The sequence below is a fragment of the Pavona decussata genome, unplaced genomic scaffold (assembly GCF_977016875.1).
Source record: "Pavona decussata unplaced genomic scaffold, jaPavDecu1.1 SCAFFOLD_161, whole genome shotgun sequence".
NCBI lineage: Eukaryota > Metazoa > Cnidaria > Anthozoa > Scleractinia > Agariciidae > Pavona > Pavona decussata.
In genome coordinates, this window is record NW_028145572.1 from 16,516 (window position 1) to 31,839 (window position 15,324).

The 15,324-nt window shown below is 41.1% G+C and overlaps 1 protein-coding gene across 1 annotated transcript; it reads left to right on the forward strand.

Annotated features, from left to right (window-relative positions):
- Positions 1-206: 206 nt before the first annotated feature.
- Positions 207-14,295, forward strand: LOC146464532 (uncharacterized). The gene is made up of 9 exons (XM_085129331.1): positions 207-258; positions 1,191-1,301; positions 3,426-3,587; positions 5,107-5,247; positions 6,267-6,489; positions 7,504-11,652; positions 12,743-12,806; positions 13,490-13,589; positions 14,054-14,295. Exons 2-9 carry the CDS (start codon positions 1,212-1,214, stop codon positions 14,087-14,089), a joined length of 4,965 nt encoding a protein of 1,654 aa, XP_084985457.1. The 5' UTR covers positions 207-258; positions 1,191-1,211; the 3' UTR covers positions 14,090-14,295.
- The last annotated feature ends 1,029 nt before the right edge of the window (positions 14,296-15,324 follow it).

A 15,324-nucleotide genomic window follows, 5' to 3' on the forward strand; every position in this document is an offset into this window, starting at 1 on the left:
TAAAGGAAATCGGGAACAAAGTGTTTTCGAATTTTTAATGAATGCTATGGTCTGATTGGCCTCTTACGCAGAGATTCTCAATTTTGAAAATTATCAATAGAGAGATCTGGAATCGCGTTAATTAATGTCGTGCCACTTACCGGGGGTAGGGCTGGACGCAATAGTGTTCACGCGGTTAGAACTGGTAACGACTTTGACCGAGAAAGGCCTGTTTGTTTTTGACCGCCATTTGCGACTTCGAAAGCAACGGACATCGAGGTACGAATATTTTATCACCAAAATTCTTCTGTAATTGGACTAGATTTTAACACTTCAGTGACAAATGTATTACATCAGTGTTCATTCTTCTAATATTTGCCAAAATTACTGCCTTGTCTTTTTAGTGGAAAGTGCTTTAAGCTGTCTAAATAAGTCTTAAGTGACGTATTGGTCTTTGGTCAATTTGATGTTTAGTAAATGCATATTTAATGTTGGGTAGGTGTTTCGTTGTCATTGTGGAAAACTAAGCAATAGCTTTAAAGGCCACCATTCCTTACTAAAAGCTATTTTTAATGGGAAGCGGCTTAGCTTTAACTTGATATATATGGTTTCAAAAATGACTACTAAATTAGAGAGTACGTATAGTAAGCTTATATATGGCCGGTAAATTAAAGAGTTGCTACATCTTATGGGCTAAGGTTAAGCTTATATTCATCAGCAAGAAAGTTTTTACTCTGGATTCGACCAATTTGGTGGCTCATTTTTCATTGCATTATATGCAATGTTAGAAACGTACATGCCTTATTAAGAACTATTGCACTAGATTAACAACGACGATTTCAAACCTGTAAACCTTTGTTATCACGGTCATTAATAAATAACTGATTGGCCTAGCCAACCAAAGACATTGTAATAAATGCACTGGGCTACTTATGAAGGTCTTTGAGAATACAGGTAAATTCTTTTGGTTTGAAGTGAACGGACTGGCTTCTAAGTTGACATTGCTAAGTGAATGGTAGTGGTAAAGGAGCTTTAACTCTGTGGCAATCAATACGCCATGCTTTACTTTAGATTTGGCTTGAAGTGGACTTTAGGTATCTCTTTTGGCTTTGGTTTGTAAGGTAACCATAACAAATTTCAAAATAAATCAGTTCAATAAAGAGGAGAATTGATCCCAAGAGGTTGTTAAATGTTTTCTGATTCATTTTCAGTTGTGATGTTCATGTTTTGTGATGGAGCAGACCACACCAGTTTCGACAGTCCATTCAGAATCAGGAGCTAGTCAGCTCCCATCAAAAGAGAGATATCGTGATATTCAACAGGTAATAACAACAGCTGGTTAGATAAAGAACACAGACATACAGTGAAACCTGTATTGAAGCCCAAAAAACTTAGGGTCAGTTTCTAAAAGACAGTTTAGACGGTGTTTAACAAAACTATGTTCTAAGCCATTTTCAATTTTGCCAGCAATCAAATCTAAACATTTTCTACTGCGGACGGTAACAAGAAGGCTTGCGTCCCAGACTAGAAAACTATTTATCTACTTAAAATAAACCACTTATAAACAGATTTGGAGGTCACTGATCGTCTTAAGCTGTGTCCTAAATAAGACTCTGTTTAAATAACTGGCCCTTAGAGTTTAAATTCCAGGCTATGAACATTATGTGCACTATAGCCAAAATGTTGGCTCTGATGACGATTACTTGATGCCCGTAGCTAATGGGTTCTGTTGTACAATGATGTAGAATATAAATGACCACCTAATACAGTCAACTCTCTTGTAAGCGACCACCCTTGGGACAAGACAAAGTGGTCGCTTACGGGAAAGATCAACAAAATAAGCCTAATTGATTAATTACATAAAAATATTACCTTAGCAGCTAAAATTAGGCAAATAGAAACTGATTTACTTGATTTTTTCACATCTATTCATTCTTCTGATGAAAGTTTGTATAACATTTTGGAACAGATCACTGTAACAATTCCCGTTTACCTAACTAATAATTACTGTATAGCCATCTTCTCTGGCTGTAAACTGTTATTATCTGTCAGCAGTCCAAGGTAGCGTCATTAAAAATTGAACTTTTGTCACTTCTGAGTAATAATTTAACGATCATGCGTGATTACGTTGGGTGGTCGCTTACCGGAAACAGAAAACAAAAGAATATGTGTAATTTCTGGCCTAAAAAGTGGTCGCGGTCCCTTAAGAAATTTGAGTGGTGGTCGCTTACGAGAGAGCTCTTGAAACAGTATTTAACTGAGAAACAAAACCGTTGTTTATGAAATGGTCGCTTACAGGAGGTGGTCGCTTACGAGAAGTGGTCGCTATGAGAGGGTTGACTGTATGTCTAGGAAAGGGTGGTCATTTGGGGCAGACAGTCAGGCCATAAAGCATGTAAACTTGTGTTGTGCAGGGGTTTCATTAGAAGCCAACTACAAGTCATATACTGATGCCTAGATTGCCTCTCACTGCCAGTTACTAAGTATATAATATAAAAAAAAATACTTAGGTAGAAACCAAAAAAAAATGGTCATATTAAACATCAAAGACTCTGAACTATATTCTTATGTAAATGAGCATAAGCCCAGAATGATGGAAATTGCATTTCTGAGCCTCTAGACTTCAAACGGTCCTGGAGTAGCATGCCCACAGACCTGCCTAGGGGGACCTAATGGCCCTTTCAATAACCGTGGCCGCCAACATGGCCGGTTACAACTAAAGTTATTGAAACCCCTGATCATATTTTGCCTGGAAAATGAGTTGGTGCAGTGCTTAGTTAAGCATCTCAGATATTTGATTGGAGGCACAGTTGCTTGAGGTTTGTTTGGTGAAGAGGTCAGCATTGTGATGTGTTGTTTCCTGAAAGAGCTGTCATAAGATTGAAGAAATTGGCTCCACAAGGAAATTAGCCAGTCGCAAACTAAAGAAAATATCTCATGTCTGTTGTTGTTTAGTCACTTTCCATCTCCAAGAAACTGGTTTCCAGCTACTAGGGACAGCTCTGGGCCCAAAGTTACAAAACTCAATTTGGTTGCTATTCTTAACGCTTGAATCATTAATGAAACAATATGAGGAGATGCACCTGACAATTTCGCATAATGCTGTCAGTGCAAAATGTTGCAGGGGTGTTTTGTTTCTTCAGATTTTTAAAGTTCACATTCTCCAAAACGTTCATGCAGTACTTTTAATTCTTGGAAACAGGAAGTTATGAGTTAACGAAGACTGCTTGCCTAACAGGAGTCCGGTAGCCTGGAGGGCCCAAGAAAATGCTTTGGGTGCCTAATTTTTTTTGCAGCAGCACCTAATACTTCAAATTTTGGGCTCCTAACTTCTCTGCTTTTGGCCTTGTGGTCTCACAACAACAACCTTGAGTACAGAAGTTTTCTACCTTTTCTAAAATAATCATTAGTACAGTTAATTTATACTAAAGGTTCTTCCCTGTTAGGAATATTCAGAACAGTGGCACTTACTGGCAAATCTAGGGTCTAGTGTAGCATCTGGTGCAGAGCCTGTAGAAGAACAAGTCTCTCCAGCTTCTCAGAACAGTGGAACAAGTGCTAACATACATTTACAAGACATCAGATTGAATGATGGTCAGCGGGGAAAGGTGAGTTAGATTTATTTTGTCAATACAAAATTACAGCTAATTACAGCTAATGAAACAAAAATTACCCATCTAAGTGCACTGTTTCAAGTCCGAGCTGTACCAAAGAAGTGCTTGAAAAAACAAACAAACAAAAAAATAAACACCCCTTCGAGCGAATGAACAAACGATTACTAGTAGATGTCCAATTTGAATCGTGCATTCAAATAGTACAAATTCAGCAGTCTTCGTTTGGCTGTCTCAATGGACAAGGATAGTGCTAATTTAGGAACAAGATTGATAGGATTTGTTCCAGGGCTTTAAATACTGCGCCTTTCAATAAACACTCTTAAAGTCAAGACTCAGCTAATATTTAGTTTTAGTTTATGTTGAGGTCATTATCTTTATATGGTTCTCAAGAAATACAAGTTTAGTTCATCAGGCTCAAAAGGTCACACTGTAAGCGGGTTCTGAAACAAGTGATTTAGAGGACAATACAAGATTGATTATGCCTGGGCCTGAACCAACGTTACTGAGTTTTTGTACTTTGGTTGCATGTTTCTACATAATTTTATATACCTGCGAATTACAGCAGAAGCTACCATGGCTCTCCTCATAGCTACAAGTTGGTAATCACTATGTCCTGCTCAAAAAACAAGTCCTCCCTAGATAACAAAGACTACACTAAAAATGATAACACCATCTTTGCTTTCATAGCTGTTTTTCACAATTTTACCTTAAAAGCCTCCCACAAAGTACATATTAACATAAAACATTGGCCATATCACCTCTTTCTATATCTCTCTTTCATATCACCAATATTTGGCCCCCTTTTTGTTTTGCTCCACTGCAATGTTAAATGTAATATGTATTTTTAAAATATGTATATCCTTGTTTTTGTAATGCCAGTATAAAAAACCTGGTATGAAAAATATATATAATTATAATTATATTGATTATGCCTGCTCTCACCACCACCAACAACAGCAAAGAAACTTTACCTGCAGGTAGCTGGTAGTATTTGTGGATGGTGAGGTAAATCATTTTGTTTAGCGTTTAAATAGACGGACGTCGTAAAACAAAAAAATATAAATAAAAGTGATAGGTGTTCATTAATCTCTATGTTTGTGAAAAAACACCAGTTGTTGATACCATTAGGGGGAGCAGGGATGGCGCTTCTGAGAGCACTCACCTCCCACCAATGCGGCCCGGGTTCGATTCCTGGACCCAGGGTCATGTGGGTTGACTTGTCCTTGCCCTGAGAGGTTTTTCTTTGGGTTCTCTGGTTTTCCCCTCTCCTCAAAAACCAACGTTTCTAAATTCCAGCTCGATCTGGAAAGTGTCCCTAATTAGTGAGCTCTGTGCTAAATACATTGACACTTAGTGATTTATTACAATTATTATTATTATTATTATTATTATTATTATTATTATTATTATTATTATTATTACTATTATTATTAAATATTATTGTACATGTAAGAACTTTTCCTTTTCTAAATGCCATTTCTCATCTTCTTAAATTCATTTTTTTTGTCACCAGGAAGGCGGTGAGGAGTGGTTTGTTCTTGGTGATGAGTCAACAGAGGGTATCGGCACAGAGGTCCCACTTGAGGATGAAGAGATAACTAAGGCTGACATATCTGACTCAAGTGTGAAACCAAAAGGAGAGCATATCACTCTGGTTGGTACACTTTATTATGATGATTAATTCTAACTGACAATAATAACATCTCAAGTGGCTTTCAGACCAAAAAAGACAGCACTCACAGGAGATACCCAGGAAACTCTACATTAAGAGGCTGGGTGTTAAGGGTAAAGGTCAGGGTTGCTGTGGTGAGGGAAAAGTCAGGGAAGTTTACATCAAGTTAGGGAACATGTAAATCCTAACCCAAAGTCAGTAAATTGGCAGGGAATTTGATTTTTGGCTGTTGACAGGGTTCGTACGGGTCATGGAAAACCTGGAAAGTCATGGAATTTTAGAATTTCATTTTCCAGGCCTGGAAAGTCATGGAATTTAGGTGTAGGTCATAGAAAGTCATGGAAAATGATGTTTATTAAAAGGTACAAAATAGATTGGCTTTTTTGCAAAGAAAATAGTAAAAACATACCCAAAATGAAAGATGATTTCCAAAAAAATGGTCAAATTTAGGTCATGGAAAACTTGGAGAAGTCACAGAAAAGGTCATGGAAAGTCATGGAATTTCAAAAGCTCAAAAGAGTACGAACCCTGTGTTCACTCATTTCGCAAACAAGTTTCCTTGTTGACAACAGTAAGGTTGTTCCAAAAACTATCTGCAAGAGGCTGATTTCTGTGGCTTCACTGATGGCTTTATTACCTAAGGATTGGCCATTGGTGGTCAGGGAATTTTTTTTATTCTAACAACTTGTGAGTGGCTATGTACCCTCAAGGTAGTGTACACATGGTATCAAGATGTGGATTCTTACTGGAGGAGCTAGGCAAAAAAATAATGTTGGGAAGTGGAAGAGCTCAAGTCTCTTGCTACCTTGAACTGAAAACTGTTTTCCTCACTTTGGTTAATTGCATAATTTAAAATTAATGCTTTTGAGTTACCTCTTGTGATCTTGAACAGTTTTACAGTGCAATCAACTGATGGTTCCAGTAAGTTATTGTTATTTTACTAGCACTGTTAGATGCTTTTGTAGTTCATTTTACAAGAAACATTGTTTCCTCTGTAACAGTTGTCACCATATGCTGAGCAGTGGCATGAACTGGAGATCCTTAAGGCAAGTGTCAGGTCTTTAAGCAATGCTGTAGGTTTGCCACAGTCACCCCAGTCATCACAAGCAGCAGATGGAGCATTGGCTAGTGCATTGAGCAGTGGCTCACTGAGTGTTGAAGCTCTTAATGAGGTTGACCTACAGGACCCAGATACATTACCACAGGAAGGAACACTTCAGGATGGTAGGTTTTTATGGTTAACTGTGTCATTTTGTACTGGTAATTAGCAAACAAGGACCATTTGAAGTGAATTTCTGTGTTCTTTAAATTCTCTATGGTGCTTGCATCGAGCTATGAAAAGCATCAATTGACATTTTCCTGTTGAATTACATGGTTTTTTTTTAATGAGATTACATGTACATGTTTTAGAATTTCCAGTACTTTCAAATGATAACTTGCTGTGCCAAAATCCTTAAAGAGACATGTAAATGGATTCAATACAGTATTAACGTAAAGTGGTGGCATATTAAAATTTCTGGTAACCATATAGGTAAGATCAAACAAGAGTCAGGCCATCATTATCCTGCGAACAGGATCCCTGAGAGGCGTTTGGTCTGTGGCTTCTTTGCAGATTATACTCTCATCTGATATTCAAACCCAATGAAGTCGGTTATTTCTGCTAGTAAGAGTTCTTATTCATGTTGTCACAAAGTCTAAATATCGTTGAAAACATTTGTGAGAGTCAGTGATGTCTCACTACTCCTTTTTTATGTTTACCATCACCTCTCAAGCACTTTATTCCATTTGAACTCATCTTGAAACAGAGTGCTTGCATTTTCCCCATTGCATATTACCATCAGTTTGGGAAATGGTCATAACAAGTTCGTTCAAAGAGGACCCATCTTGTCTGGGGTAGGAGGGTTATCAATGACACCACCTATCTCATGAACATTACCAACATACTTTTATTGGCTTTAGAATTTTGTTGACACAGAAATATTTAGTTAGCAAGAGTCAGCATTGCTAGATAAACAAGAAAAGTAAGGTTTGAATCTCATTATCATTTTTTACTGCTGAGTAGAGAGGTGGCTAGGCAATAAAGACACCATTGTTTGAGGTTGACGAAGGGGTTGCAGGCAGAGACCACTGTCTATTTTGTGGTTTGGTGGGTTCTGTTCAAAAATAGTCGTTTTGACCACTGCCCTTTTGGTGCAAAGTTTCCCGTTTCCCATCTGATTTGTGACTGTATCGTTGTAGGTGTTGCGTCAATGGGTGCAGCCCAGGGAGCTGTAGACGTTCATGAGGATGATCCAGCAGACAGTGGAGCATCTTTCAGCATGGACGAGTCTGGCGCAGAAGGGACACAATTAAGAAATCGGTGGTTTCCTCTGAGGCCAAGTGCTGTTGGAGAGGACGATGATGACACCAACCATGTCATACAAGCGGCAAGTACAGCTGCGCATAGCTCAAACAGTGATAGACTGCAAAATGTACCGCGTGCTTGGTCCGATGATGATGATAAACAGTCACCTCCGGAGAGGTCACAGCCAGATGGAAGAGATGGACCAGATCTCAAGCGGATGCCATGGATTTCTAGCACGTATGTGAGCATCCAACAGGCTATGGCACCCCCTGTGCAGAACCAAGATCTCGCTAGTGGAACAGCTGCTAGTAAAGACAGTGGCAGTGATGTGTCTGTCCTTTCCCAGCCACACAGTGACCATAACGTGACACCACTGGATATCATCACCAGGAGTGTCCCCCCTGCCAAGAGAGGTGTGAGTCTCATTAGTGAGCTGAAGCAAAGACACGCCCCTCAGTTGAACAGTGACAGTGATACTGAGAGCCCTGTGTCTAAGCTGCTTGGTCCAAACTTCCGCGTGGTACAGCAGGTGTTGGATAGACTGAAGCAGGATAGACTGACCGATAGTGGTACGGACGAGGCGGAAGAGGAAGCACCTTCTGACGGACGCTCTGTGACGGAGGAGAGTGTTAAGTCCATGTCAAGTGCTGGGATACCAGCGACTAGTGCTGGATCGAGAGTTTATGGAGTTGAGCAGACGTCTGGGCAACCTAGCTTTGAGACAAAATCTCGTCCTTCGGTTGATGCAGGTCAAAGCTATGACACACTTTCTTCAAGGCTCCCACTATCACACAGTGAAGAACACACAGGCGATAGAGATGAACGTCTTCGGAGATTTTCAAATTCTAATGTCGCACATTATTTGCTGGACTCTGGGCCAAGTGTTCAGAATCTACCTCCACCTCTTTTGCCGATAACTTCTCGGTATTTACCCGAGCAAAGTTCTCGTAGTTCTATAGAAAGCAGCCTGAAGAGCTCAAGAATTGCTTGGGGCGAACATACAACTCCACCTCCATCGGCAACTGATTCAATCCAAAGAACAGCTAACGAAGGGCTTCCATCAAGCAAGCGTGCGTCACAGGAACGTGATATAAACTCGCGTAGCTCCATAGGGAGCAGTATTCCAACTCCAAGAGCAGAAACTAGATTGCCAATGAGTTTCCAGAGAGAGTTGTCCAATCGTGGAGAGAGCGGAGAGGGTTCATCTGTCATCCCAGCAGACAACCTGGCATTCCGGGGCGAAACCAGATCTGTTGTTGATGGGACAGGAGCTACCCCAGATGCTGCTACATTTTCAAGCGCAATGGAGAGATCTAACGAACCGAACAGAACAGGGCGAGATCAAGGAGAATTATTACAGAGTGCAGGCAGTTTGCACCATTTACGAGATAGTGATAGAAGTGCGTCCTCAGATGATACTGATGATCTCCTGACCTATGAACCGGTGCTGGAAGGCGATCGTCAATATTTGCGTATGCAAAAACGAGCAAAGCTTCCAGGATCCAAGGAAACACCGTCTGATGCTGATGGGAGCAGTGGCAACAGAGTACCTGTGTGGTCGTCCAGAGATGCACAGTCAGTAGATAATGTTGCTAGGATATCTAGTAAAGAACAATCACTTTCCACTCTGCAGAGCCAGGTAGGCATCCATGGTACTCCGTCAGAAGTAGATGACAGTCACATCAAGTCATTACACTGGTCTCTTGGTGCAGGAACCATTTCTCCCATATCTGCCACCAGCTTGGTACAAGTAGACTCCAAGCAAGAAAAATCATCCACGCCTTTGGGTCCAGTGAGTGAACGCTCCAGTTTGTTAGAAAATGGCACCTTGCAAGAGCAGAGTCTTGAAGAAGATGAGACCTTAGTTCAGACAGAGGATCACGATGTAGTGGCATTCAAAGAGACCAAAAGCCGCTCCACTACTGACGTCTCCTCGTCAGATGAGATTTACAGACCGGTTTTACACGGGGATGCCTCGGCAAATAAGGAGAATCGCCCAAATGAGAGTGTCTTCAAGACTTCGTCGTATGGTATTTACGACATACGCAGGTCCTCAGGTCCTGGGAGCACTAACAGGCGAAGGAAGGCCCTGGGTCTTGAACCAAACCCTGCAAGGCAGACTGCTAGACAAAACGGTCCTGGGTTGGTGTACATTTCAGGGAGCTCAACACCAAGTAGTGTTCGTGATGGAAGAGGTAGGCCTTTGCAAGGAATGGAGGATTCAGCAAGAACTAATGCGTATCGAAAGGCACGACTGGAGCAGGATCATTATGAGGGAAGTTTAGAGAGCAACGAGGAGGTATTGAGACCTCAGCTGGAAAGAGACTCAAGTGTCCTAAAAAGCCGTCAGACTCAAGATTTTCGCGATCAATACCAAGACAGGCACTTACTACGCGAGGGGAGGTGGTCACAAAGACACCAACCACGCTCTGTTTCAAGCAAGGATTTTCGTGACAGTTACAACACGTCAGAGCAAAGAGCAGAGCCATCATATAACACGTCAGACACAGCAAAGCAATTGCCTGGACAATACAGGGACAAAACTGATCCAAACGGAAGTCGAAGATCGGCCAGTTCAGGAAAATCGAGAAGAGGGTACACGGACGATAGTTTCGCTCCCTCGTCCCAACAGTCACGGCTGGAAAAGACGACATGGAGTAGAAAACACACAGATGGCAAGGCTCGTCATCGTGCTCGCGATGGAACTGATTCGTATGGTGCCAGAGCTACTCGGTTGGATGCTAACATTTCGAAGCTGACTTCACTGATCTCGAAATCGATGGACGAAAGCATTTCTTCGTCATCTCAGGCTTCAGTTGTTCCAGCTTCGAGATGGTCGGGTTCAAAAAGCAGAAAGCATAGGATGACTTCGTCGAGTGAATCCACGGATGTCTCTGAAATCGTCAATTATGCATTTTTGGAACCTCGCCTTCGCTCCTCCATCAAACACAAGGCACGCCTGAGAGAGCTTCTCAAATCTGTCAAGTCACGGGATATTTCTCCAATAGCCAGAGCGCGAGATAGCACCACAACTGAATCAACTTCCTATGTATCAAGCAACGAGGGAGGAGAAAGGGAAAGAAATGGCGAAAGAGAGAAGAGGCCGATAGAGAGAGAGCCCCCTTCAGCGGTACCACAACCTCGGCGCCCAGACGCGTTTGAAGTGCCATTTTTTGATTCGAGTCCTGCAGAGTTGGAACCAAAATGTACGTGCAATCGTGCACGGAAAGATGTTGTACAGACATTTCCAGCGAAGACCAGAAAGATTGAAGAAAGAGGTGACGGTGGGGAGTTTTGGCTGCCTCGAAAGCGTGATGTTGGTGTTAACTGCCCCACTCCAGTCATCACAAGAAGCCCGGGTGTTAGCTTAGATGGGTCGCTGTGTGCGCAGCTTGAAGATGCGAGCACACAAACAGAGGAGATTGTGAGCGGGCGTAAAGTAAATAGAAAGGTTGAAGTGGAACCCGTGAAATCTCGGCGTAAAGCGGTCAAGAGTCCGCTGAGAAACATCGAAGAACGCGGAGTTATTTCACAACCTTCACCCAAGAAGTCAGATTACATTTACAGTGTGGACCATCGGGAAGCTCCGCAGTATCAACCAAGAGTACGATTGATAGCGAGTCAAAACTCGCCGGATCATGGCGTTAGAACGACTTCTGACCGAACAAGCAGAACACAGGTGCCTGCTTGGTTTCATCCTTTGACGGGCAAACCGCAACCTGAGCAAAGATCAGCTGAATCTCAGCTGAAGACCCCGAGTAGAAGTCGGACCAACGATGAATTGCGTGTAGATGTGTTTGAGGCGGCGGTGAATTCGTCCAGCTCACTACAGAAGCTTAGTCTGCAAGAAGCGTTTCTTTACGCGAAGTCCAAGTTTGTGAAGCGCTCTCAAGAAAGAGTAGCGAAAATAGAACAAGCCGCACGGGAAAAAGAGAAACGGAAAATGATTGCAGAGGCTGCTGCAGAGGAAAAGAGGATAGAGGCTTCCAAACCAAATAACTCACCCGATATTCCCAAGATAAAGACACGTGTGAAAGGTTCTGGTAAGTGTATGTTGTTTTGATGAGGTCCGATCAAAAAATACGCTATGATTCTCGTTAGACTGGGACAAGAATAGCCTGTGTACAGCCGCCTCCTCCCTTCAGGAAAAATCGATTTTTCCTGAGGGGAGGGGAGCGGCTGTACACAGGCTAGGAAAAGAAAGGCCAGCTAAAGCAAACAAAAGCGAAATCCAGGCTCCCCGCATTTGTAATGGCCGAGAAAGGGAACATATGAAAAAGACGGGCAGGCTTAGGTACAAATGAAAAATAGTGGGCGTGATATAAGGCTTGCCACATTTTTTAATAATAGGTCTAATAGTTTTAAATGACGCAAATGATCGGTCAGACAATTAACTCTGTAGCGGATGTTGAACCCCTAGTAAGGAAATGGGAGGCCACACAAGGCAAAGAAAAAATATTTGACCTCGGCGGGAATCGAACCCACAACTTCCAGATTTGATCACCGTTGCTCTACCGATTGAGCTAAGGAAGCCAGACGGGAGCAAGTCGTGGTTGATAATGGTGGTAATTGCGGCAATGTGAATTTGAAGGATACAGTGAATGTTGTGTCGCTAGCACTGAGGACACAAATGATGGATCGGAGAATTAACTCTGCAAAAACATGATGATGAACGATGTAGTGTTAAGTAACCCCATGAATTTCCCACTCTTAGTCGTTCACTAAGCACTGCAACATAGAATGCAGAGTTAACGATCTGATTCATCGTTTAAAAAATTAGCGCTCCACAGTAATATTTTGTTGGTTTTACCATGTTTGGATGAAGTTGTAACATTTACGGCGCTTTCGATTCGGCCAAACATTCTGGTTTGAAGTGTCGTTTGAAGTTTTGACAAGTTTAGGTGCCGAATGAAACAGCATTTTCCGATCAACGGTAACCGACTTGAAAACAAACCCGTCTTTTACGAAATAACGCAATCAACTTACGTCAGAGAAACTGGGCCAGAGTAAGAGTGGCAAAATGGAACGGAAGTTCTGTTTCATCCGGAATTTCCTGAATTTTTGGTCGAATGGAAACGCCTCTTTCTTGTATTTTTTTTTTTTAATTTTCACGCTGTTGAAATCCGATTTCAGATCAGCTTAACGTACCAAAACCACGACAGATGACTCGAGCGGAGATGAAAGAGCAAAATAAAAGGTAAAGGTTAAAGAGAGCTGAATTAATCCAGAAGGAAAAGAGATCATATTTTAGAGCTCTTATGATTTTCCTCACAAATTCTAAAGTTCGTCCAACTCAGTAGCGGCTTGAAGTGCCGTGCATTATTATTATTATTATTATTATTATTATTATTATTATTATTATTATTATTATTATTTTGTCACTTGAATTTATACATCACCCGCTTAGTAAAATGTCTTAAAAGCCCTAACAGTGATCAGCATCAAATTTCTCCTTGTAATATCAATACTTATTCAACCCCTGGAGTCATAAGAATTAAGGATATGATCACCAACGTGAATTTTCTTGATATTCTAATAACTTCTCCCCAGTACTTTTATAAGAAAAGTATGGGACAAGATAGGAGAATTTGTCTTTGATATTAGGGGTTGAAGGGTCAATACACTGGATAGAGAAGAGCCCAGCGGTTTCATTAAGATTTTGAACAGTTATGGAGGTTATTGCACCTGAGCTGGATAGTTAACTTGGTTAAGTTCTTTTATTGAAAACATTGGTTGAGATGTTAAAAGCAGCTGGGCGAAGTTGAGTTCAAAGATGATCAAGTTGCCCGGTGTTTGGCTGAGAGCCACGTCTTGAGATCGCTATTAGCTCCTTGTTGGTGTGTGTCTTAATCTCTGTTGTTCTCTTTTCTTTTGCTACAGACTTTACAAGAACCTACCCGAGGTTAAAGCGAAACATGAGCAGATGAAACGACAAGCTTTCTACCGCACGAACAGATTACGAGCTCAACTTTATGACAAAGTACGGTCACGTGTTTGTTGCTTGCTGTTAGTTTCACAAACTATCCGTCTCCGCTAATTTTTTTTTTTTTTTTTACTGAAATCAGTAAAATAAAATTTTATCATCATATATAGATTTGCTGGGAAAATAATATCAATACAACCAAGTATGGGCTCTTGACCAAAAGTAAAGAAAATTATTAAGATGGGGACTTACAGTGCGAAATGCAGAAAATGAGGCCGCTTTTAAATAGTCTGACGTTCGTTGCGAAGAGCATTGTTAACTGTAATTTGAAGATTGGGTCGTTTGTAAGTAAGGATTCCACAAAAGTATTTGAGAGGCTGCCCTCGCTTTCTGGTAGTCTTTTTTGTTCGCATTGTGCTGTACAAAATCTGGTAATCATACAAAAACTTGCTTTATGTAGTTACATTCAATTTTCAGTCTTCCATTCAGTCGTTAACTCATTCTTTGTTTCTTTCTTGCAGAGAGTCCGTAACCGCCTCAAAGGAGCTGGAAAGTGATCGACGATCTTAATGGTTATATTTAAAACGTGCATATACTATTTACGCCCTTCTAGGCTGTAAATTTCTTTCCGATGTTTCAAGATGACCAATTTCTGACGAGATTCTATTATCTGGTAAAATGTCTTTAAGATTTCAGTAGATTGATTGTAACACTACTAGCACAAATAGCAAGTTAATAAATTATTTCTTTTTAATAGCCTTCATTTCTCCGAGGCAATCTCTTGGTGTGGCAGAAAATGAAGAAATCTCTCTTGCTATGTACTTCTCAAACTCATTAATAATTCATCAAGAGAAAACAAAGAAAGTCACTACTGTTACCGTAGTTTGGATATGTGTTCCTAATTACCATAAAATTTTGCCAACTTTAGCCTTGAATTTCTCCAAGAATTATTGATCATTTGAGAAGCCATATCAAACACTCGAAAGTGTGTTTCATCAGATATCCAAACACCTCGAGGTCGTTTAAAAAAAAAACTCGGCTTCGCCTCGTTTTTTCAACCTACTTCTCATTGTTTGGATATCTGATGAAACATACTTTCTCGTGTTTGATATATTACATGAGACAATAATAATAATCTTTTTAAACGCAATTCGCCAGATGCAACGCAAATTGGGCCACGCGATTTCGCGGGATAACTGTTCTGGCACATAGGCAACGCGACAAGCCCATCCACTCTGCCGCGAATTTTTTTTTTTTTTTTTTTTTTAGCTTTGTAAATATTTTCCTGACTTTCCACGACCATTTCCCATTAGGAAAACTGTTGCGTCAACATATCTGAAGGGAACTAATATCGTAACAAAGTGAAAGAAGGATCCTCAGCTGGGGATAATAGCGCTAAGGCCTCAGCTAAACACTCCAACTTGTACGAGTAGGTTTTTTTGGGATCACCCTCCACCAAAGGTCACGCCTGCGCGTTGAAAATCAGCCGGCTGTTTTTAATTGAGTGTCGAAAGTAATCGCGCATTTGCTTTGCTTTTGGTTTACTAGGCTCTGTGATTGGTTAACAAAACTCGCGCCACTTTTTCATCTGATGAGAGGCAAAATCAATCGTAGCCTCCCTCGCAGTCGTTTTTAGGGGACTCGTATTACCTCCTCCTCACAGGGAGGAGGTAATACGAGTCCCCTAAAAACGACTGCGTGGGAGGCTAAATCAATCGTGCCTCGCTCGCAAGAGTTTTCCCGCGCTTGGCGCCGGTAGGTTAAGGGTTACAGGCATTGGCTTCAGGAATTC

Excerpts from the sequence above, each read along its gene's own strand:
- LOC146464532 (XM_085129331.1), top strand. The coding sequence starts at position 1,212 with ATGGAGCAGACCACACCAGTTTCGACAGTCCATTCAGAATCAGGAGCT. Across the intron at positions 1,302-3,425 it reads GATATCGTGATATTCAACAG|GAATATTCAGAACAGTGGCA; the intron begins GTAATAACAACA and ends CTTCCCTGTTAG. Across the intron at positions 11,653-12,742 it reads GACACGTGTGAAAGGTTCTG|ATCAGCTTAACGTACCAAAA; the intron begins GTAAGTGTATGT and ends ATCCGATTTCAG.